This window comes from Puma concolor, chromosome B2 (assembly GCF_028749965.1).
Source record: "Puma concolor isolate L17-30 chromosome B2, mPumCon1.1.hap2, whole genome shotgun sequence".
Lineage (NCBI taxonomy): Eukaryota > Metazoa > Chordata > Mammalia > Carnivora > Felidae > Puma > Puma concolor.
The window spans coordinates 137,852,351-137,874,492 of NC_141671.1; the positions used below are offsets into that span (position 1 = coordinate 137,852,351).

The 22,142-nt window shown below is 45.0% G+C and overlaps 2 protein-coding genes and 1 long non-coding RNA gene across 11 annotated transcripts in view; 2 read left to right on the plus strand and 1 right to left on the minus strand.

The window, feature by feature from the left end:
* PLEKHG1 (pleckstrin homology and RhoGEF domain containing G1) overlaps positions 1 to 9,568 on the plus strand; it is a 234,887-nt gene extending 225,319 nt beyond the window's left edge. For all 7 annotated transcript variants that reach the window (XM_086708119.1, XM_086708116.1, XM_086708112.1 and 4 more), the window contains one exon: positions 6,076 to 9,568. In XM_086708119.1, coding sequence (XP_086564245.1) covers positions 6,076 to 7,139 — 1,064 coding nt within the window. In that variant the 3' untranslated portion in view covers positions 7,140 to 9,568. The remainder of the gene's footprint in view (positions 1 to 6,075) is intronic.
* Positions 1 to 22,142, minus strand: part of LOC147581297 (uncharacterized) — a 31,577-nt gene that overhangs the window by 9,076 nt on the left and 359 nt on the right. Inside the window, exon 2 of the long non-coding RNA XR_015251649.1 lies at positions 7,798 to 7,895. This is a non-coding gene — a long non-coding RNA (uncharacterized LOC147581297). The remainder of the gene's footprint in view (positions 1 to 7,797; positions 7,896 to 22,142) is intronic.
* The window catches only part of MTHFD1L (methylenetetrahydrofolate dehydrogenase (NADP+ dependent) 1 like), a 195,528-nt gene continuing 194,264 nt past the window's right edge, over positions 20,879 to 22,142 (plus strand). The window contains exon 1 of one of the 3 annotated variants that reach the window (XR_015251648.1): positions 20,879 to 21,372. Coding sequence is in view for 2 of the 3 variants with exons in the window: in XM_086708121.1 (XP_086564247.1) it covers positions 21,146 to 21,372 (227 nt within the window). In the remaining variant the exon portion in view is untranslated. The remainder of the gene's footprint in view (positions 21,373 to 22,142) is intronic. The other 2 variants (XM_086708121.1, XM_086708120.1) reach the window with 2 other exon arrangements.

Below are 22,142 nucleotides of genomic sequence, written 5' to 3' on the forward strand. Positions count from 1 at the left end.
TGGAGTAAGATTTGGTCTCGGAGGCTTTTGTTGTAGGTTTAACACTGTCACTGCAGGCTTGATGTTTTTAAGCCCTGTTCTCCACTCTGAAGTGTGAAAAATAGCAATCAGTTGAACTTGTGGCATCACGTAAAGCCTTTCCCTGTGAATCAGTGTGCTGGGAATGAACAGTGGCTCAAGTACGCTTTGAAGATTTGGAAGCATATGGAATAGGGTTGTTCCAGAATCCCAACAGAAAATGCCCACTCATCCTAACAGGGGAAAAGGAGTCCTCTCTGCTCTCTTTAAGAGCTATTCACAGTTTATACCTTAGTTGTTTTCCACGTATTTCTGTTACCAGTGTGTGTGTGTGTGTGTGTGTGTGTGTGTGTGTGTGTGTGTGTGTGTGTGTGTGTGTTTTAAATAGCTGCTATCATGCATTTAATACTATCTCACTTGGTATTCTCACATAGCTTCCAAAAAGTTTAATAACTTCAGTCAAGCCTCCTTTCTGGGGCAGAAATCTGGGATCTCAGGTACAATATTGGCAGGACTGGGGCTAAAGGCTTGACTTCTCTCTGTGTTATAAAGAAGTACATACACAAAACTCGACACTGATCTTGGTGGAAGGACACATGTGTGAATGAGACACATGACTGTCATTGGAGGAGAAACCTGAGGGCATGCTGCTTCTCACCTCAGGAGCTTTTCACCTCTAGACCCAGAGAGATTTCTGGGGTTAGGCCCAGGAGTCTGCAGCTTAAAACAGTGTGGTCTTTTGATCCTATTTTAAGAATCCCTGCCCTAGATTTTTCTGACAAAGGACCACCTCAGTATCAGATGAGAGGAGACCTTTCTCCAATTAAAAGTAAAACCCAGATGGCTCAGTATCGAGGCACATTCAGGTAGTTAGCAGGATAGTGACACGGCTCATCTGGCCAGATTGGTGCCACTCACCCCCTTTCTTGGAGGTTGATTTCCTTCTCTTCGTGGAAACCAGAGAATGAGAAGGGAATCTCCAAATCCAAAATGAAGCCACAAGTTACATGACGAGGACGTATAGGGATTTTTTTCAAGTTTGGGAGTATTTAAGAATTGTCAACAGCTTGCCTCTTTTTCTAGAACTAATCACACAGTGAAGTTTCCTAACAAATAGGGCAGTTAAGCCCTGGAATTGCTACCTGAAGGACTTCGCAGACTCTCTTGAGTCCTTCTTCTTCTTTTTAAATAAAATAAAGGTGAAAAGTGAATTTTGTATGAGTGTGAGAGACCGGACGAGCCTATGTTTTTCCTCCTTGCAAGAATATGCTCGAATTGATTTGGATCCCTTTTCCAATGCTAGCGTTGCTAAGCTGGTTTGTTGTTACACGTGGAAAAAAAGTGGGTTCCAGCCGCAGAAGGACTCTTTGGGGACAGAGATGGCATTGTAAACAGCAGTGCAGTCACTGACCAAACCTGGGTTAAGAGAAATCTAGTTCCAACATTTCTGAGGATGGTAGATTATACCAGCAGACTGTCCTTTAAAAAGTGGTAATCGCCTGAGCCAGGTTGTTTTGAACACGGACCATCTATTAACGTGCAAAACTCAAAAATTGATAGAAGTGTGTCCTTCAGTGCTGTTTCATTCGGGCTTACAACTACTTTGAATAATCTTTTTTACCCACCTTTTAAGTATGGACAGATTTTCCTTTTGGGGTTTTCTTTTGCCTCTTTTTATTTTTGGTTTGTTCTCTTTTTGCTTTTACCTACTGATGTCTTCTTGGGATCCTATAGGATCTTTTCTCAGCTTTGCATCTGGGTCCTTTCTTGACATGGTGGGCTACTACCGACGTTCTCCCCAACCAAGAGGAGGAGATCGCTCCAAAGTCATCTTCTGAGAGCGGGGTCTCCCCTGCTGTCTGGCAGGAGCACGTCCCTAGGGCCTGCCATCTCTCAGACCTGAGGAATCTTCCATCCGGGTGGATCGAGACCACTTCCTGTGCCCACTAGGCTTTCAATCAGTTGACATGATGACTCCTTTTCTCTCTCTTGTTTATCTGGGCACAGGACGTCATAATCGAACGGACCGATTCTCCAGACTTCTTCGTATGGGCCTTGCCACTTTGCCAGGAGCTTGCTCTCGGTGTTGTACGGAAGGAGGAACGCCCTATTCACCTGCTGAAACTCTCGAGCACCTTTATTGAACTCTCTGGCGGGGGGTCTACAGGCCCCGGGTCAGATTTCTGCCTTTAAATCACCCAACCAGGTCTAGTTTCCCCCGCTGTTTAGAGCCTATGATAGCATGCCGGCCTTCTCGGTCAGTCAGACCTCCCTCCTGATAGTCTTTGAGGCCACGAAACCTTTGGGTTCCCTTTTTGTGTGATGTTTTACGTGGGAGAAGACTCCATATAGGTTTGAGGAATTTTCCTTTTTTTTGCATAGAGAAGGCAAAATAACATTTTATGCTTTGGTCCACACCTCAAGCAGTATCAGAAACATTGACATTAATCGTCTGTCTTGAAAGCAATATTATTTCATACTTTTCTCGGTAAGGATCACTTCAAGCTTTCATCTGGAATCCTAAGAACACCACCATTGAAATGAACAAAAGAGAAGTAAACCAGGGACAGCCCTGGGTCGTCACATAATGATAATAGACATGTTCTATAAAGTCTGTTAATGCCAGAACTAAGGATGATGGGGGCCTCTGAACCAGCTGACCGATACTAAGGTTTTTAGATTAGAAGTGTCGTCTTGCACTGGCTATTTCCTATATACATCTGGCTAAAGAAATCTATTTAATGACACCTGTTCCTTTGGAAGCAGTCTCTTATTCACATTGCCATCAAACAAGTTATAGACTCTCTTAGAATGCCAAGCTGAGACAAAACAGAACAAAACCTCCACAACTTAGATAGGCACAGTATATTGTCTACTTTTTTTTTTTTTTTAATTTTTTTTTTTCAACGTTTATTTATTTTTGGGACAGAGAGAGACAGAGCATGAACGGGGGAGGGGCAGAGAGAGAGGGAGACACAGAATCGGAAACAGGCTCCAGGCTCTGAGCCATCAGCCCAGAGCCTGACGCGGGGCTCGAACTCCCGGACCGCGAGATCGTGACCTGGCTGAAGTCGGACGCTTAACCGACTGCGCCACCCAGGCGCCCCTATTGTCTACTTTTAAGATACTTTTTATTGCAAATCTATAAATGGTCGACTTTTTATTATCCAAAAGTAAACTGTGTGCATTATGAGTTGTCTATAGGAAGCATTTTAATCAAAGACTACTTTCCTGCTCCCTCTTTTTCTGCTATGCCCCTGATTTTCTAGGCTGCCTTTCTACTCTCTGGGGAATGGTCTTAGAAAAAGCACATTCATTTTTTTTTTTTTTTAATTTTAATGTTTATTTTTGAGAGAGAGACAGAATGTGAGTGGAGGAGGGGCGGAGAGAGAGGGAGACACAGAACCAGAAGCAGGCTCCAGGCTCTGAGCTGTCAGCACAGAGCCCGACACAGGGCTCGAACCCACAAACCACAAGATCATGACCTGAGCTGAAGTCGGACGTTTGACCGACTGAGCCATCCAGGCACCCTAAGCACCTCCATTTTTAACACAATGCTTAAAATAAAAGGTGGCAGTCCAAACATTATCAGAATAATTAAGTAGTTTCCGAGACTGATTTCTATCCAAAATTATGCTTGGTGCTCTGTGAGGATTGTTCTCCAAGACTAAAAGCTCATAGACTAGCTGGAATGATAAACTAGACCACATAAAACAATTAGCAACACAAGATTGAGCGTATGCGTGTGTGCATGTCTATGCATGTGTGTGCAACCAATAGCTAAATATTATGGTCCACACTGATACAACGCTTCAGTGAAAACAAATGGATCAGAAAATGATTCATGAAAGGGGTAGGGCTGATAGAGGGTCTTGAGAGGTAAATCGGATTTGATAAAGCAAAGGAAGAGGAAGAGAGTGTGATTAGGAAGAAAGAGGCATGAGAAATACTGTGGATTTTTTGGGTAATCGATGGTTTCAGATCATCTGGGCTACCATGTTCATACACAACTTTATGGTTAAACTTTGGTACTCAAATAGTTTAACCAAATGTTTTAATTAGCTCTCATTGCTTTCCCCGAAATTGTCACCTTATTGGTATCTTGTAAAAGTTCAGAGCCTTCCTGACTTAGCTGCGGGATCAGGTGCAGGGCCGTAATATAAATGACAATGGTTTGGGCAGAACCATTTGCCTTTCACTAACCAGTGACTTATGTCTAAAAGTTCAGTTGCCTTTGTTTGGGTTTCATAGTTAATGAAACATTATAGATTTCAGAATGGCTAACGTGAGCACCTTGGTTCATGTAGATTTTCTTAAAGTGCTTTTTTGTTTTAATGTTTATTTTTGAGAGACAGAGAGGGAGACCGAGCATGAGTTGGGGAGGGGCAGAGAGAGAGAGGGAGACACAGAATCTGAAGCAGGCTCTGGGCTCTGAGCTGTCAGCACAGAGCCCGACGCGGGGCTTGAACTCACAAACCGTGAGATCGTGACCTGAGCTGAAGTCAGACGCTCAACCAGCTGAGCCCCCTAGGCGCCCCAATCAATACTTACAATCTCTTAAGGGGTTGCCAAATGTAATTGGCATTGAGAATCGTCAGTATTCCATTTAAGGAATAATAGCTCATGTTTTTGTTACTAGAAATTCTAAAGTGATATTCTCTGTTCTTCCAAGGAATCTGAACTTGAAAACCTAAAGGATCTGAGTGTAGGGTCTGTACAAAGTTAAACAGACGATTTACCCTGATCTGGAGGACTAGGGAACGATTTGAGAAGCTCGCAATTAAAGGCACACAGAGTAATTGCAACTTGTCTTCTGTTCTCATAGAAGATTGAGACAAAAGAAATGGCAGAAACTCAACTAAACATTTTATTTAAATTCAAGGGATAATTTGCTAACAATAGGCTACTAAAAATATCAAAAGCTTGAAGAAGAAAATGTAATGTCACTTGCTGGCCATCTCATATGGGATAGATCCCTTTCATAAAGACTATGTAGATGTGTTCTGGGTAATTTATAGGATGCATGGAATTTTTTGATCCTAGGGTGGTCATGTGGATACCTGGATTGGGATGATGGAGGGGTGGGTAGCTCTTGAAATTGACATTCTCTTGGCTCAGTCTCTTAAAACATTCCTGGTCCGAGAGAATATTGTATCCGTGTCTTGATTCTGTTAACATCTTTAGAAATATCTGTACTCAGAAGTGGAACAGAGAGGAGAATGGCCTCACAGCTTAATTTAACGTGGCAATAGCTTTTGTGGAAGTAACAGTCAAATCCTGTTCTGGCCAAATACTAGAGAATGTTACACTATCGATCCTATGCACAGATGGTTCATTCTCAATATCTCGGAAGCATAGACTTCAATGCCCAGCTTCTTGGGGATGGGAAGGGAGATGTGGGTCGGTCAATACACATGGTTTTGAAATACTGGAAGGGAGGACCTCCTGCAGACACTGGTTTCCCAGACAGTGGCAGTGGACAGCCACCTGGAAACAGGAAGTACAGGAACAGCCACCAGGAGCGGCCTCTTCTAGGAGTCATTGTCTGGGACCAATCAAGACTAGTGAGAAGCCAGGGGTAGCCACTAGTGGATTGTGTCATATTCCTTTTAACGACACTTGTGTTATTTTTCATTGACCAGGGTTTAAGTGCTGACCTTCTTGTTTTTATGATGCCCGTTTTTTAGCACTGACACCATTTCATGCTTGTAAAGAACACCAGAAATTTCCATGATAGATAGTGAACATTTGCAGACCTGAAGTAAACTCATCCAGAATGATATCAAATTCAATGAACCTTTAGGTGACATTTTTGGTGACATTTTTATTTTTTATGAAACTATGGATTATTAGCTCGCGTTGCTTAGTACTCAGTGATGACTCATCCTTCCTCACACTTAAAAGTCCTGCCTATTTAAAATTTTTAAATATGTTTGTTAGCATGTTATATATATATATATATATATATATATATATATATATTTTTTTTTTTTTTTTTTAATCTTTGCATGTGGACATAACCCTATGTATGTTTATTGTTTCACATTTGCCTTCCAGGTGCCAGGATTGCCGAGTATTCCCAATTGTACGACCAGATTGTATTCAGAGAGACCCCCTTTAAGACCCAGAAGGACGGCTGGGCCAGCCCTCGAGAACCCTCCAACCCCACGTCTGCATCAGCTCCCCGGTCCCAACATGGCAGCGAGGATTGGCTTTTGCATTCAACCTATAGTAATGGAGAGTTAGTGCACTTCTGTCCCCAGCCAGAGCAAGACTTGAAGTCGAAACATCCCACTTTAGAGATCAACACAAAAAACATTCCAAGACAGTTGTCCACAGCTTGCTCTGTGCCTTCTCTTCAAACCTCCGACCCTCTGCTGGGCTCCTTCCAGAGACACAGTGTGATAGTCAGTCAGCCCAACAAAGAGAACTCTTACCAGGGCCACCTTTATAACTCTTTGGGTCGGAAAGGAATCAGTGCTAAATCTCAGCCTTACAATAGGTCCCAGTCATCTTCCTCAATCTTGATAAACAAGTCCGTGGACTCCATCAACTACCCTGGAGAAGTGGGAAAGAAACAGCTGCTGTCTTTGCACAAAAGTTCAAGGTGTGAGAGCCACCAGGATTTGCTGGCAGGTATGGCTGACTCGTGTCAACAGGGCACTGAAAAACGCTCCGATCTCACGCTCCAAGACTCACAGAAGGTTCTGGTCGTCAATAGAAATTTGCCCTTAAGCGCTCAAATAGCTACACAGAACTATTTTTCCAATTTCAAGGAGACTGAAGGAGACGAAGACGACTATGTGGAAATAAAGTCAGAAGAAGATGAGTCAGAGTTAGAGCTATCTCACGGTCGTAGGAAGAAAGCTGACCCACAGATGACGGATGCTGACTTTACTGAGAAGACCCGTAGCAACAACACGTCTTACCCTGTGAACAGTCCGTGCTCTCCCAAAAAGCCAATGGGCGACCCACTTGGGATTTCACCATACCTGACGTCCTACGATGATTCGGACAAACTGAATGACTATCTTTGGAGGGGGCCATCTCCCAATCAGCAAAATATCGTCCAGTCGCTGAGGGAAAAATTTCAATGTCTTAGTTCCAGCAGCTTTGCCTAAGTTTCTTAGTAGAAGCTGCGCAAACCCATGTCGTGTGATGCTCACAGATTACAGATACTGAGAGGTGTTTTATATGTACCAGATTAAAAACGATTTTGTAATAACCAGAAGTGTAAACCATACTTTCTTTTCCAGCACAACTTTTGGAAACGGCTGACAAGCCAGCCGGAATCGTACTGTATAGCCAGTGTCTTCTCTGATGCTGTGTCGTGTCTCCTGTAAGTCAATCTTACTTGAAAATTTTTAGGCTTTTTTTTTTTTTTTTTTAACCTGATGGCCATGAAAGTTTCTCCCATATCCTGACAATAGTGTCCAGACTTTAAGAAATGCCATAATCCTCTCCTGTTATCCAGAAGCCACAAATAGTTTTATTCTAGGACCCAAAGGCAGCAAGGAGGCTTTTCCGCATGTTTGCGAAAGAAGGGAAACGAAAGCCGTTTAAAGGATTACGTGAATCACATCGGGCATTTGGGTTTCATCTGCGACGAGACCCTAGCAAAACTTAAGCTAGAGATCTCTCATTGGAGGATGAATCTCCAGTGCCCGTTTCACTCTGTATCAGTGATTTCTCTATCAGGGTCACGCTAGTGTGGAAATTGGGTACCTATTGTGCACCAGAAGGTAGCAAGACCAATTGTGTGTAAGCAAAAATCCTTACCTCTATTCCTGGACGAGGTCTGGAGGATGTGCTCGCTCTTATGTTTATTTTTGATGGCTGGAGTAAAAGGAATGCTTTCCTCAAGTGCTTAAAGAAAACTACAAGCAAGAAAATAGAAAAGATGGTTATCTCCTCATATTACAGTTAAAGAGGGGGCGGAAATAGAACCCTGCACGCTATTTCTTTGTGCGTATCTCTACTCGACACAAAGCAAGCCAGGAGCTAAAATACAACAACACACGTTAGCGTCACCCTTTGCACAGCAGTTTTTCCTTTGTACTTTCCTGAGTTTCGTCTTCAACCAAATGACCTCATCCCAGCCTTGAGGATTTCGTTGACCGCGATGAAATGTGTTTTTTAAACTAAGCATAACGCGAGGGCCTCTTTTCATTGTTTGAGAGCAAAGAATCTTTGGCTGCTAAGCTGTGACTAAAAACCTCTTTTCGTCGTCATTATGGTCTTCGAGTAGCCGCTCACTGTGATATCGCGGACCAACATACCACTTCATGGAAGGAGACTGCGCAAACCAGAGCTTGAGAGTAAAAAACAAAACCGAAGAAGCACAAGAGAGAAGCGAAGGCAGATCTATGGGTCCTTTATGACAATGTTGTCTTTTATTGGAGATTCCGGTCGATGCGAGAAGAGTGTGTTCTTAAACTGTGGCCTTTTAAGGCTCCCTGTAAGCGGTTTTACGTTCTGTGATCCCTTCCCCACCTGCTCGGTTTTTTTATTTTGGAAACTATATGTGTAGGAAAGGGGGTGTGGGCCTTTTATCCGAAGGTAAGCAACGATACTGATTTCCATCGGTGACCTCTCCCCATAATTCTTTTCCTTGAGTCCTGTGCCTCGTTTTCTTAACCACGAAACATCAGACGTGACCGCCCTTATTTTATGAGCAGGTACCTACCCAAAGACCTTCATTTTTCCCTTGAAATAACAGAAAAGAAGCCAAGTTTCTTCCGTCTCTATATTCTTTCTTCTTAGAGCTTGTCAAACAAAGTCCCTGTTGGATAGCATGGTTCTGGAGACATTCCTTCTTTCACTGCCTTTCTTTATACTTGATAGGAGTTTTCAGGACTAAGCAGTGTCAGAAAAGACAAGCCCTGTAAGGAAGCACGTTCTCAGACTTGCCAGAGGGGCTTGTTAGTGCGCCTGCAAAACAAAGTCATCTGATTCTTCTTGTCCTAGAATGTAGTTTCCTATTTTTGCTGTTCAGTGCGTATGACCCCCCAATTGTCAATATTGTCCATATTACTGCGGTGTCTCACTCTCAGAAATTATGAACCCTTCACACCAGTGTTCTCGTTGCATGGCTTCCATGTCACCTGGCTGCACCGAGGTGGATGTCGTGCTGTATAAAATGTCTGTGTCATTGTCTTTAGGTTCTAGGATAAACCTTTACCTTTTAGATGTCTTCTGTCAGCCAGGATGCAGATTTTGAGAGCTGTGTGTATATATAATCATGTTCATGTTTTTCCTCAAAGTTACCAATTAAATGCTTCCGTTTAAAATAGTTTCTTTTGGAGGTGGGGTAGGATTGTACATAATTGGGGGGAAAGTTATATGTACTTAAAATTATGTCAAGTTCTCACTGGGTCTCTGTACTGAACGTTCAGGTTTGTTTGTTTTTTTTTTAAGTTCACTTTTTACCTAGTCTTTGTGCAAAAAAAAAAAAAAACAATGCATCTAGGAAAACATAGTTTAAATATTGTATATAAGATAAAGTTAGTAATGCTCATTATTTAATAAAGTTTGTAAAGTACAAGGTAAATTATAGTGTGGAATAGTGTGTTTATTCGAGAAAGGTCAAGATTTTTCCAAACTACGTTTAGTTGTAATACTTTTTTTGTCTTGCCTTTATGAGCCATGCAGAAAATGGGTCACGGTTAATGACGATATGCCATGTTTCAGTGACAGGACATTTTCTGTATCTTTGGGTTACTTTTATTATTTTTTTCATGTTTATTTACTGTTGAGAGAGAGAGAGAGAGAGACAGAGTGCAAGAGGGGTAGGGACAGAGACTGCGAGGGAGACACAGAATCTGAAACAGGCTCCAGGCTCTGAGCTGTCAGCACAGAGCCCGACGCGGGGCTCGAACTCACGAACCGTTGAGATCATGACCTGAGCCGAAGTCGGACGCCTAACCAACTGAGCCACCCAGGCGCCCCTGGATTACTTTTAAAATATTGAATTTAGTGTCTGGGATGGTATGTGTTTTCTTGACAGGTGGGTGATTTAGATGAAATCAAAAGATTTTTTTTTTTTTTTTTACTTTGTAGTAACAAGATATTTTTTTAACTATTTCATTATTGAATGAAAAATTAATGTAAAACTTTGGGGGCACAAATTAAGGGTTTTTGGGGGGTATAACTTGCCTTTTTTTTTTTCAACGTTTATTTTTATTTTTGAGACAGAGAGAGACAGAGCATGAACGGGCGAGGGGCAGAGAGAGAGGGAGACACAGAATCGGAAACAGGCTCCAGGCTCTGAGCCATCAGCCCAGAGCCCGACGCGGGGCTCGAACTCACGGACCGCGAGATCGTGACCTGGCTGAAGTCGGACGCTTAACCAACTGCGCCACCCAGGCGCCCCTAACTTGCCTTTTTTTTGATAGACAAAATTTTACAGAGAACAGAAGCATGTTAATATAAATTGGTAAACATAGACCATTTTGAAAGCAATTCTAGTTCCCAATATAAGCATAAACCCTACTCTGGCCTAATGAAAATACATGTTGCTTAAGTTTCTTTATACAGAGGAGAATAACTTTTGAAATTTTCTTTAGAGTGTTTTAAAGTGGGGAATTTCTAAACTTCACACTGAGGATTTATGAGGTGTTTTTTTTTTTTTTTTCCTCTTTTTAGAGGATCTATGAGGTTTGTAGCTTATTCCTCTGCATCGAGTCTGGAAGTAGATGGGGTTTTCTAACAGTCATGAAAGTTCAGTTTCAAGAAGCAAATGATGGTAGAAAGACCACTCCCTGTGTAAATTGCATACATAAATTAAATCCTTAGGGGAAAGGAAGAACAATCTTAAATATCAGGCTTGCGATGAAGTAGAAACACAGCTGTTAAACATGAATATTAACATTTATTTTCTTTTGTTCAAAAAAAAAATCCAAAAACCATTTTTTTAATCTCTGTTTTGAGGAGCAAATGTTAATACTTTAAGAACTCTCCCATCCTCTACATTATATAACTTCCTCTCTCTAGGCAGTGCTAAGGGATTGGAATAAAAGAAACAGCTTCAACCCTTTTGCAAGTTTACATGTCTTTAACTTAAACCTTGTCCTATGGATAAGATATGGAGCTTTCTTAAGCATGCTTTTTTAATGTTTTTGTTTGTTTGTTTAAAAAAAAAGTATGGAAACATAAACATTCTCTCACATTTAGCTTCTCATATTTTTCTTTCCTTACAAGTGATTTAGAGCGTGTAATACCAAGACAATATGGAATTACGCTGCGTTGAAAAGGTTACTGAGTGCAAAATATTATTGCACAGTCCATATAATCATAAATGAACATTCGGAATGTGTATAGCATATTTGAAAACAACTCTTTTATAGGGGATGTTTCTTCTTGGAAGCTTCTTTTTGAAAGAATATTCTTTTAAAAAAATGTTTATTTCCTTATTTTTTTTTTAATTTTTTTTTTTTTAACGTTTATTTATTTTTGAGACAGAGAGAGACAGAGCATGAACAGGGGAGGGGCAGAGAGAGAGGGAGACACAGAATCGGAAACAGGCTCCAGGCTCTGAGCTGTCAGCACAGAGCCCGACGCGGGGCTCGAACTCACGGACCGTGAGATCATGACCTGAGCCGAAGTCGGCCGCTTAACTGACTGAGCCACCCAGGCGCCCCTATTTCCTTATTTTTAAGAGAGACGGTGCGCATGTGGGAGGAGTAGACAGCAAGGGAGAGAGAGGATCCCAGGCAGGCTCTACATTGTCAGGGCAGAGCCCGACGAGGGACTCAAACTCACTAACCATGACATGACCTGCATCAAAATCAAGAGTCAGATGCTTAACCCGATGGCGCCACTGAGGCGCCCCTGGAAGAATATGCTAAAATTTAGCATGTGACTCATTGGACCCCTTGGGATGGATGTTTTCACCAGCTCTGTACAGTGCCTGACAATTCACAGGTGTTCCATAAATATTTAATGATTGAATAGATGGGGTCAAAAACTTGCGCGTCTGACTTCGACACAGGTCACGATCTCATGGTTCGTGAGTTCAAGTCCCGCGTCGGGCTCTGTGCTGCCAGCTCGGAGCCTGGAGCCTGCTTCAGATTCTGTGTCTCCCTCTCTCTCTGCCCCTCCCCTGCTCATGCTCTGTCTCTCTCTGTCTCTCAGAAATAAATAAATATTTTTTAAAATTTTTAAAAAACAAGGAATAAGTAAACAAAATATGGTATATTCACATACTGGAATAATATTAAGCAATAAGAAGCAATTGGGTATTGATACAGGCAACAACTTGCATTAATCTCAAATGCATTATAGGGGCGTCTGGGTGGCTCAGGCGGTTGGGCGTCCGACTTCGGCTCAGGTCATGATCTCGCAGTTCGCGAGTTCGAGCCCCACATCGGGCTCTGTGCCGACAGCTCAGAGCCTGGAACCTGCTTCGGATTCTGTGTCTCCCTCTCTCTCTGCCCCTCCCCTGTTCATGCTTTGTCTCTCTCTGTCTCTCAATAATAAATAAACGTTAAAAAATTAAAAAAAAAAAACTTGTTTGAGCCCAAAACACGAGAAAAACATGCAAGTCAGAGACACAAAGGAGGAAGAACAACAATGATTTCAGCTGCTTTTTAAAATTCACAGCAGGCACCCTCAGAAATCCAACATCTTGACTTGTAGTTTCTGTCGGGGGCGGGGGAGGTCAGAGAAAAGCCTCAAGGCCCTTTTTCCATCACTTGGCTGATAGAATTCCAAGGAAATTTACTCTCGAGTGAGACTGAGCTGAGAAGCTCCACGGCCACGTGAGAGTCAGATGATCAGACCCCTCTCCGAAATTCCATTTAGACAAAACACCTTTCCCAGTAACTGGCTTCAGGTATGTTTGGAGAGCACAGAGCAACTTAGCGTGTAGTTGGGGGGTTGAAGTCAGGTGAGGACAAACCTGTCTGCTTCACAAAGGCGGTGAACGAAATCCACTTTATCTATGAAAAACAACAAAGCTTGATTTTCCTCACAATGGCTTAGACAGCGGATGCCTCCTCACACCAGGGGGTGGGGGAAGCAAGCTGGTCTACTTCGTTAGTTCTAAAACCTTGTTTATTCAGCTGACCGTAAAAGAACAGAGCTTGGATAGTGAGCACATCATCTGCTCTGTGGGGCAAATACAAGCTCCAAAGGCCCTATTGTTGGAAAGGCAACGTATGTGTGGCTCTCCACGTGGTCCTCATGTTACCATCACAACAAGACCTTGGCCCAGATGCTGAATCGCGCTTGTATGTCCTCCAAAAGTTTCACCACAAAAATCCCACTTCCCAGCTTCTTAAAATCATCACCATCATCCCCGCCATCATCTGGCTTGTTTGGGCCCGGACTCTGGGCTCTGAGGGAACCTAAGGGCAAAAATCACCCTAAAAGAGGGTGACTGACTTTAACGTTCCTCTGTTCTCCATTGTAGACTTCATCAGCAAATTTCCAGTAACCATGGGGCACTCGCATGCAGGTGTTTTCGATAGAAGGTATAGGCTCTTACCGCAAAGCAGGTCATAGAAGGTCTGCTCTACCTTTTGCCTCTTTGGGGGGAACTTTTGCACCTGGTCCACGTCACTAGCACCTGTCATCTGCCTGGCCTCGATAAGCCTCAGTTTTGTGAGAGCAAATGTTCTCCATCCCACTCTCTAATTTTATTAGCTCCCCGAAGGCGACAACTACGGTTTATACTCTTTCCTAAAACACCATTTCTAGCTTAGACTTCCCTCCTGAGAGCAAACAGATTCCACCCCTCCCCCAAGACATCCCCCCCCCCCCCCCGAGTTGTCACTTCCAATCTGGTACCCTTTTTTCCTCTGAAACTCCTCGGGTGCTTTTGTGCCCTTTGTTCTTGGCTTTCTACAACAGCTTCCCAGCTGGCTGTCTTGCCACTGTCTTCAGTCACTTCTTGCCACTGTCATCGTCACTTCCCAGGCTTGTTCACCTCTGTCCTCCTGATCTTAGCCAGCCTTACATTTCTAAACACAAACAGAACCAAATAGTCTATCTACCAAGCCCTCCAAAATCTGCCTCTGCCTTCATAGGAGCCGCTCCCTTTGCCTACATTGCCCTTCCCTTACCACCCAGGAGAAAGCCTGCATGGTCAACATTCAGCTCAAAAATTACTGTCCAGAACTGTGCAGAAGCTGGAATATTACTCAGCCTGCCGGCTAGAAGTTAGCCTGCATTGGTTCATGGATGCTGGCAGAAGCCACGAAACTCCTCTATCAGAGACAAATGGACATTATTACTCCTGGCACAGCAGGTATGAACTTCACGTGTGCATTGGCTCCCCTTGCTCCTCCAGATGCATGGGGGCGATGCAGAGTAGCTCAAGTGCATACTGCACGCGCCGTGGGTTTATTTCAAGGCTGGGGAATCCTGAACTTAGGAACCTGCAGTCTTAAAGGGCTACTAGCAAACCTGCCCCATCTTTGCACCTGGAGGGAGCTATTTTCCTTGCTCTCTGGACAACAAACGTATCTGCTTTCTGCCCCAGAGGGAGATACTGTGTCTTCCAAAGGCTGTTTGCTATACAAATGTCCTTGCCGTGACAGCCTGGAATAAGGTTAACACAATGCAGGAAGAAATGCAGAATAAAATAGATACGTGGAAAGTTGCCTCAAAACAACGATACAATTCTGTGACATACAAAAAAAAAAGATTTTTTTTTTTAATTATCCAATACTGTTAAGGATAGAGGAAAAGGGTTACTCCCAACTACATGAGAATGTAAGTTGGTATACATTTTTCAGAAATGAATTTGGTAATATGGAATAGGGATCAATAATATCAAAGGGTCATCTTTGACCCAGTAATTATACATCTAGGAACGTAGTCGAAGAAAAGCATCAGCTGCAGTAAAGACGTATGTATCAAAGATCCCCAAGCCTGGCCTCACATGCCGAGCTCGTTGGTAATGATGTGGATTTTGCAGGTCGGTGTTGTTGTGCACCCCTCCTCGCATCTCCGGAGCTTTGGATAAACTGCGTCCGATCCAGAGCTTCTCTCGAGGCCCAAGCAAATCATTCAAGATTCAGGTAGTCCCTCCTGAGAGACCAAAGTCTTCTCGTCCATCCAAAGTTAGAATTCCCATGGAAGTGCAATCTGTTGTGATCCTTGAAAAGTCCAAGTGCCCTCCCTACACTGTTAACCTTTCTGGTATTTATGGGTCAGTGTCTTTGGCATCTGAACCGCTGTAACCACCGTGCTCCATTCCCCTGGTATCCGGGCCATGTCCCAGGACATGTGCCCCTCGCACCACCTTTCCTTGCCCACATCCCTGTCTTGCTCTTTCCCAAACCACCTCTTCCCATATCTTTTCCTTGTCTGCTTCCATTCCATGCTTAAGGTCCATCCTCTTTCAAATTAAGAAAGCTAATTCATTGCTTTTTTTAAAACTGAACATAGCTCTTCCTTGAGGACGCTGTTCCTCCAAAGGCTCTCTTAAAGGCAGGATGGGGGGGGGGGGCTGTTCATTCTCCTGCAACCCCAACACCTCCTATTCAGGAGGTGAAGTCAGCACTCTCTCTCACTCTAGACTGTGGTTCACGCAGTTCCTTCAACTCAGAATACTCATTGCCAGCACACTGTTCTTCTCTTAGCTTGACTCCTAAGCCATCTTTAAGTATTGCCTTCAAGTGCCATCTCCTTCGGGAAGCTGTCTGTGACTCTCCACGTCTAGGAAGGTGCCTCTCTGTCGTACTCATAGAACACTCCGAACTATCATACGGCTTTCTTTTCCCGCATGCGTGTGTTCTAGCATATAGTCGTGCACAGTAATCTCAATGACACCCGAGCTGTGTCTGTTTTGTTCACAGTTGACCCCTTAACTACCTGCCTAGCACAGAGCCAGCTATAAAGCAAATGCTCTCTCACTGTACATATGTATAAACATCTAAAAATATTTTACTTTCAGAGACACATTTCCCATACCGAAAATGAACTGTCTTTGACTTACGTCCGAATGTTATCTCAACGTGCACCGGAATGATCTCCATGCACTAGGGGAAAAACATCAGTGAGTGGATTTTTAAAGCCTTCAGCATAATGGAGCCCTTTCTTCTTAGAAGAAGGGCTTTTGCAAAGCAGGCTAATATATATTTGGTTGGCTTTTGCAAAGCAGACTAATATATATTTGAATTTTGCGTAAATGGATTCAGACGTATCTATCAAAATGAGATAATGATCCCTATGAAACAAACCTGGGAATAGGACAGATCCTAAATTTATTTTCACAAATCTTTCTCCCTTTCCTATTCTTCTGTCTTGCAAACGTGCGTCACAAGCGTGCAAGAACTCAAATGCCTTTCCTGTGGAATGTGAGCACCTTGGGCTCAGGCTGCGTTGACTTCAGAGTGAGGCCCATGAGGGAGTGAAAGTGAACAGAAGACAGGTGTCCATATCATCTACATCAGGATCTGAAGCGGTCAGGTCAAATATCTTAACTGGCTCTCAACCAGCACAGTCATCTGTTGTCTTAGACCTTTTAAAGTAATTTTAAAAACTGCATATTAAGGGCACAATCCTAATAGACCTTAGTTAAGCATCAACTATCGGCAAGCGATCACGTGCTATTAAATGGTCTTATATGCCACATACATAACGTTCCACTCTTGTGCCACTATTTCACAGCCAAAGTAGAATGGGAGATTTAACTACTTTATTTATTTTTAAAGTTTATTTATTTATTTATTTTTTTAAATTATTTTTAAAATTTTTTTTTCAATGTTTTTTATTTTTATTTTTGGGACAGAGAGAGACAGAGCATGAACGGGGGAGGGGCAGAGAGAGAGGGAGACACAGAATCGGAAACAGGCTCCAGGCTCCGAACCATCAGCCCAGAGCCTGACGCGGGGCTCGAACTCACGGACCGCAAGATCGTGACCTGGCTGAAGTCGGACGCTCAACCGACTGCGCCACCCAGGCGCCCCTAAAGTTTATTTATTTTTGACAGAGAGAGAGAGAGAGAGAGAGAGAGAGAGAGGGAGAGAGAGAGAATGAGTGGGGGAGGGGCAGAGAGAGGGAGACACAGAATCCGAAGCAGGCTCCAGGCTCCGAGCTGTCCGCACAGAGCCAGACACGGGGCTCAAACTCACGGACCGTGAGATCATGACCTGAGCCGAAGTCGGACGCTCAACCAACTGAGCCACCCAGGCGCCCCTTAACTACTTTAATAGCATTTATTGTAACTCCTAGTTCTCTGATCCAAAAAATATATTATTACTTTAATATTAAAAATAGGACCTCATTTTCACCTAAACTTGTTTAAGATTAGAGTGTATGACATTAGTTCAGTCGAAAAAGAAGCAACGTGTCTCTAGGTACAGAACATTATTATACTTGAATGTGTCATCTAACGATGTAGGGGATCACCTTAGAGGTGCGGATCGCCATAGGCTTCTGGTGATGGCTGAGAACCGTCTCCTAAGTGCGTTCTCCAAAATGGCTTTGTAGTACAGTCTACATAGTCTCTATAGTCTGAGTCATTTCAATGTCAGGGTCATTTCGATGTCTGAGTCATTTCAATGCCAGTAACAAGTTAGTTTTGTGACTTCTCATTAGGCTGGCTTAGGTATGAAGTCTTTAACTTAATCTTTTCTCTTCAAATTTTCCATCCGTACAGGGTGTCTAATTAAACGTTGGGAAGTCTCTGGAACCCACTGTGCCATGCGGAGCCCTGGAATTCATAAAAATGCCATAACCTCCTTGAAATTCAGTATGATCGGGAGGGTTGCTTCTTTATGTGAGGACGTTGTGCTGTTTATCCTCCAGCTCTCTGCCCTGTTTTTCAGTTAACATGGTTACTAGTTATGAGTCTTTTGAGAACTGCTTCAGCAAAGGATGACTGAGGGGTCAGTGGCCCCCTGATCAATCTTCTTCCCATTCCTCCCCCAGCACACAGAAGGGTCTCAGTACAGAGCTATTGACAAATGAATGAAAGCATATTCACAACAGTATTGCCACATCTAAAATTAGAAACAATACAGCCAACAACAGGGAGAGAGAAAATAAATTATGGTTTACCCATAAAATAGGCTATGTTATAATATAAAACCATGAAAATCCATGATTTCAAATGCTCTCCTTTCCAATTTCATTAAATCAGATATATAGTAAGTGAAGAAGACACACACACACACACACACACACATATATATTCACTGTATGTCTGTAACTTTATAAAATAATTTCAAATAAAGAGATCAAAATTAATAGTGATGTTTTGGTGATAGTGTTAGAGTGATTTTATTTTATTTTATTTTTTTAATGTTTTTATTTATTTATGAGAGAGACAGAGACAGGATGCAAGTGGGTTAGGGGCAGAGAGAGAGGGAGACACAGAATCCAAAGCAGGCTCCAGGCTCTGAGCTGTCAGCACACAGCCCAACGCGGGGCTCGAACTCACGAGCTGTGCGATCATGACCTGAGCCGAAGTCGGCCACTCAACCGACTGAGCCACCCAGGCGCCCCTGATTTTATTTTTTATCTTATGCTTTTCTGTAGATTAGAAATAGTATACGTATTTCTTAAAGGCCACTCAGCTCAAGCATCAGATCCCTTGGTGTTTTTTTGGATTCTCCTCCAGAACAGTTAGACCCCAGGACCCCACCACCTTATCTCAAAAGCCTTTTATTTATTTATTTATTTATTTATTTATTTATTTATTTATTCATGTATTTTATTTTGGTAACAGCTTTATTGACATGGAACTCACATAACCATACCATTCACCCATTTCAAGGGTACAATTCAATGATTTTCAGCATATTCACAGATTTGTGCAACCATCACAATTAATTTTAGAACGTTTTCATCGCCTACACCCATTAGCTGTCAACTCCCCATTTCCCCTACCCCTAGCTGTAAGCAACCACTAATATATTTTCTGTCTCTACAGATTTGCCTATTCTGGACATTTCCTATAATCGGGATCATACCATATGTGGTCTCCACTGTGATTTTTTTTTTTAATGTTTGTTTATTTTTGCGAGACAGAGCACGACTGGGGGAGGGGTAGAGAGAGAGGGAGACACAGAACCTGAAGCAGGCTCCGGGCTCTGAGCTGTCAGCACAGAGCCCGATGTGGAGCTGCAACTTACTAGTCTTGAGATCATGACCTGAGCCGAAGTCGGACGCTTAACCGACCAAGCCACGCGGGCATCCCGCCACTGTGGTTTTAAGTATCACTATTATGAGCACTCATTAGGTGGAAAAGCTAATTGTCACCACTGTGGCAGAGTTACTGTTAGAACTTCTTTAGGGCAGAGGCTGTTTTTGGTTTTTGGGGGTTTTTTTAAGACTATTTTTAGAGCAGTTTTAGATTCACAGCAACATTAAGAGGAAGACGCAGATTTCCCATACACTCATTATGGACAAGGTAATTTTCATCTTAGTGACCAGTGGTCCATGTTCAGTAGTGTCCAATGAATGCTAAATGAATGGGTCACCAATTTATTTTTATTTATTTATTTATTTTATTTTTTTTTGGGGGGGGTCACCAATTTATAATGAGACGAGCCTCCAAGAGTTTTATGACCTGCCCAAGATCACCACTGGTAGTAAGTGAATGGACCACCCAAGTTTCCCTTGTAATATTTATATGCTTGTGCAAGGTGCAACTTCTGTGATCTTGTTTCCTCCTTGTCAAATGGTGGGGATACCTAAATCACAGGGCTGTGGCAATGTTAGGTATTCCTGTACCCTACAAAGTCGTAATGTGCCAAATGAGGCAATCATCCTACAATAAAAAACGCAGACAATATTATAAGATTAAGAACATGATCATTGGGGTCAGGCAAACCTCCAGCGCTGTCAATGAACCAAATGACCCCTCTGGACCCTCTTCCCCCAAGTTGTCAATCAGGCCAATACTCAACGCATTACACATGGTCCCTGACTTAACCACCGTTCGACTTGCGATTTTTTTTATTTGAGGATGGTACAAAAGCAATAAGCATCCAGTGGAAACCAGACTTCGAATTTGGGATTTTGATCTTCTCCTGGGCTACTGATTTACAACAGCAGGATAGTCTCCTGATTCTGGGTAGGGGCAGTCACAGGAGGCTCCCGTCAGACACGTGGTCACAAGTGTAAACAACCCATACACTGACAATCAATCCCTAGCCCTTTTTTCCACTTTCAGTACAGTAGTCAATAAATTACATGCGCTATTCAACACTTTGTTATAAAATAGGCTTTGTGTTAGATGATTTTGCCAAACTACACGCTACAGTCAGTGTTCTGAGCATGGTTAAGGGAGGCTAGGCTACCGTGTGACGTTCAGTAGGTTAGGTGTAATCGATGAATTTTCAATTCACCGAGTTTCCATTTAGGACCAGTTTATCAGGAGGTAACCCCATCATGGCTCCAGAAAGATCTGTACATTTATTAGAATTAAGTGAGATGTCACTCCGGCGCTTTGTACAGTGGTAGCTACTGTTTGTAATTTGCACTGGCTTTATTCCCGCTTTACTTGGGAATTATAATCCTGATAAAATTATAAACAAAGCATCAATATCTTGTTTTAACTGTGGACGCAGCTCAGGTTCACAGGGGTTAACTTGCCCAAGGCTACAGGTCAGCTTTGGAACCCCAAGCCCCACACATCCTTCACTGTTAGGACACCGCCAGCCTAGTAAACCATGCCCCTGGTATCTAAACTAGAGGCTCAGCCAAGTGGCCTTCCAGGAAGCAAACTCCCACCTGAGGGCAGGGAGTTATCAGCATCCTAGGCACAGGGAGCAAGTACTATCTCTGGAATGGGCCCACAGCCCTCCCTGATGCCACACCTTCCTCTAGCCAGATTTCTAGCAGGACTGAGTGCCAGAGAGCCTGCCCTAGAGGACCGGGCCACTGGAAGGACCAGCCCCGCGTCCCGCAGGCTCCCGCCCTCCCAACGTCACGGCCTCTAGGTGCAGTGCCCCCTAGGGGCTCCCGCTCCGGTTGAGGAGGAAGGTGCAGGTCTTTCCTGCCACTGGCCCGTTACCCGCCGGCCGGTTCTGTGCCTGGCGCCCGCCCCGCCACCCTCGGGAGGAGCTACACGCCGCCGCCCGTCTGCGCGCCGTAGCCGCATCTCCGCGTGGAGGGAGACCTGCCGCCCGTCGCTCTCGCCGCCTCGCGGGTCTCGCTGCGCCCCCGCGCCATGAGCGCGCGCCTGCCGCTCTTCCTGCGCGGGCTCCGCCGCCCGCCGCGGCCCCCGGGCCCGCCGCTCCGCTTCCAAGCGCCCGGTCGCGCCAGCAGCAGCGGCCGTGGCGGCGGAGGTGGCGGCGGGGAGGGCCTGCTCGGGCAGCGGCGGCTGCAGGACGCCCAGGCCGGGAACAGTCGCGGCCAGGGCAGCCGGGCGCCTTCGGCGCGGGACTCGATCGTCAGGTGAGCGTCCGGCGCTCGCCACCGCCCCGGGGCCGGGTGGCGGCAGCTGGGGTGGGGGTGGGGGGTAGAGGGGGACGCAGGAGTTGGAGCGGCCGGAGCGCTCGGGGTTCGGCGTGGTCCGGGGGCCTCCGCGGGGGTTTCGCTGGGCGCGGGCCCGAGAGTGCTTGGTGCTGACTCGTTAGAGGCGCCGGCGGCCGGCGGGGAGAGCACGGGCGGGCGGGCGGGAGGTGGGGGGCCCGGGAAGGGCATCGGGCGGCGCGAGCATCCCTGGCGGGGCGGGCGCCGCTAGCCTGCGTGCCCCGCTCCACGTGCGCCACCGGGGCGGGCTCTGGTGTCGCGGCGCCCCGCGCGGCGGGGCAGGAAGGAGCGGCGCGACGGAGGGCGGGAGCCGGGAGGGGGAGGGGCGGGGCCGGGAGGGGGAGGGGCGGGGCCGGGAGGGGAGGAGGGGCGGGGCGGGGGCGAGGGCGGGGCCGGGAGTAGGTAGGGCCCCGGGCGAGAGGCGGCCTAGGCCCGGCAGCCGCCTGGCTGTGCGCTGCGCCCCCGCGTGCGGAAAGCTGGCCCCATCCTGCGGGGGTGAGGCTTGCCCTGTCCCGCAACGCCGCAGCCTCCTGCGGGCGGGAAAGCGTGCTCTCTTGAGTTACGTAATAATTTCCTGGACGTGTGAACGTGGAGCGGGGCCCACCCGACAACATGCGGAATGCGGCGGAGCAGTCGGGCCAACTCCTGCTTCGCATTGCTGCACGGGTGGGCAAGGAGTCCCCAGCGCCGCA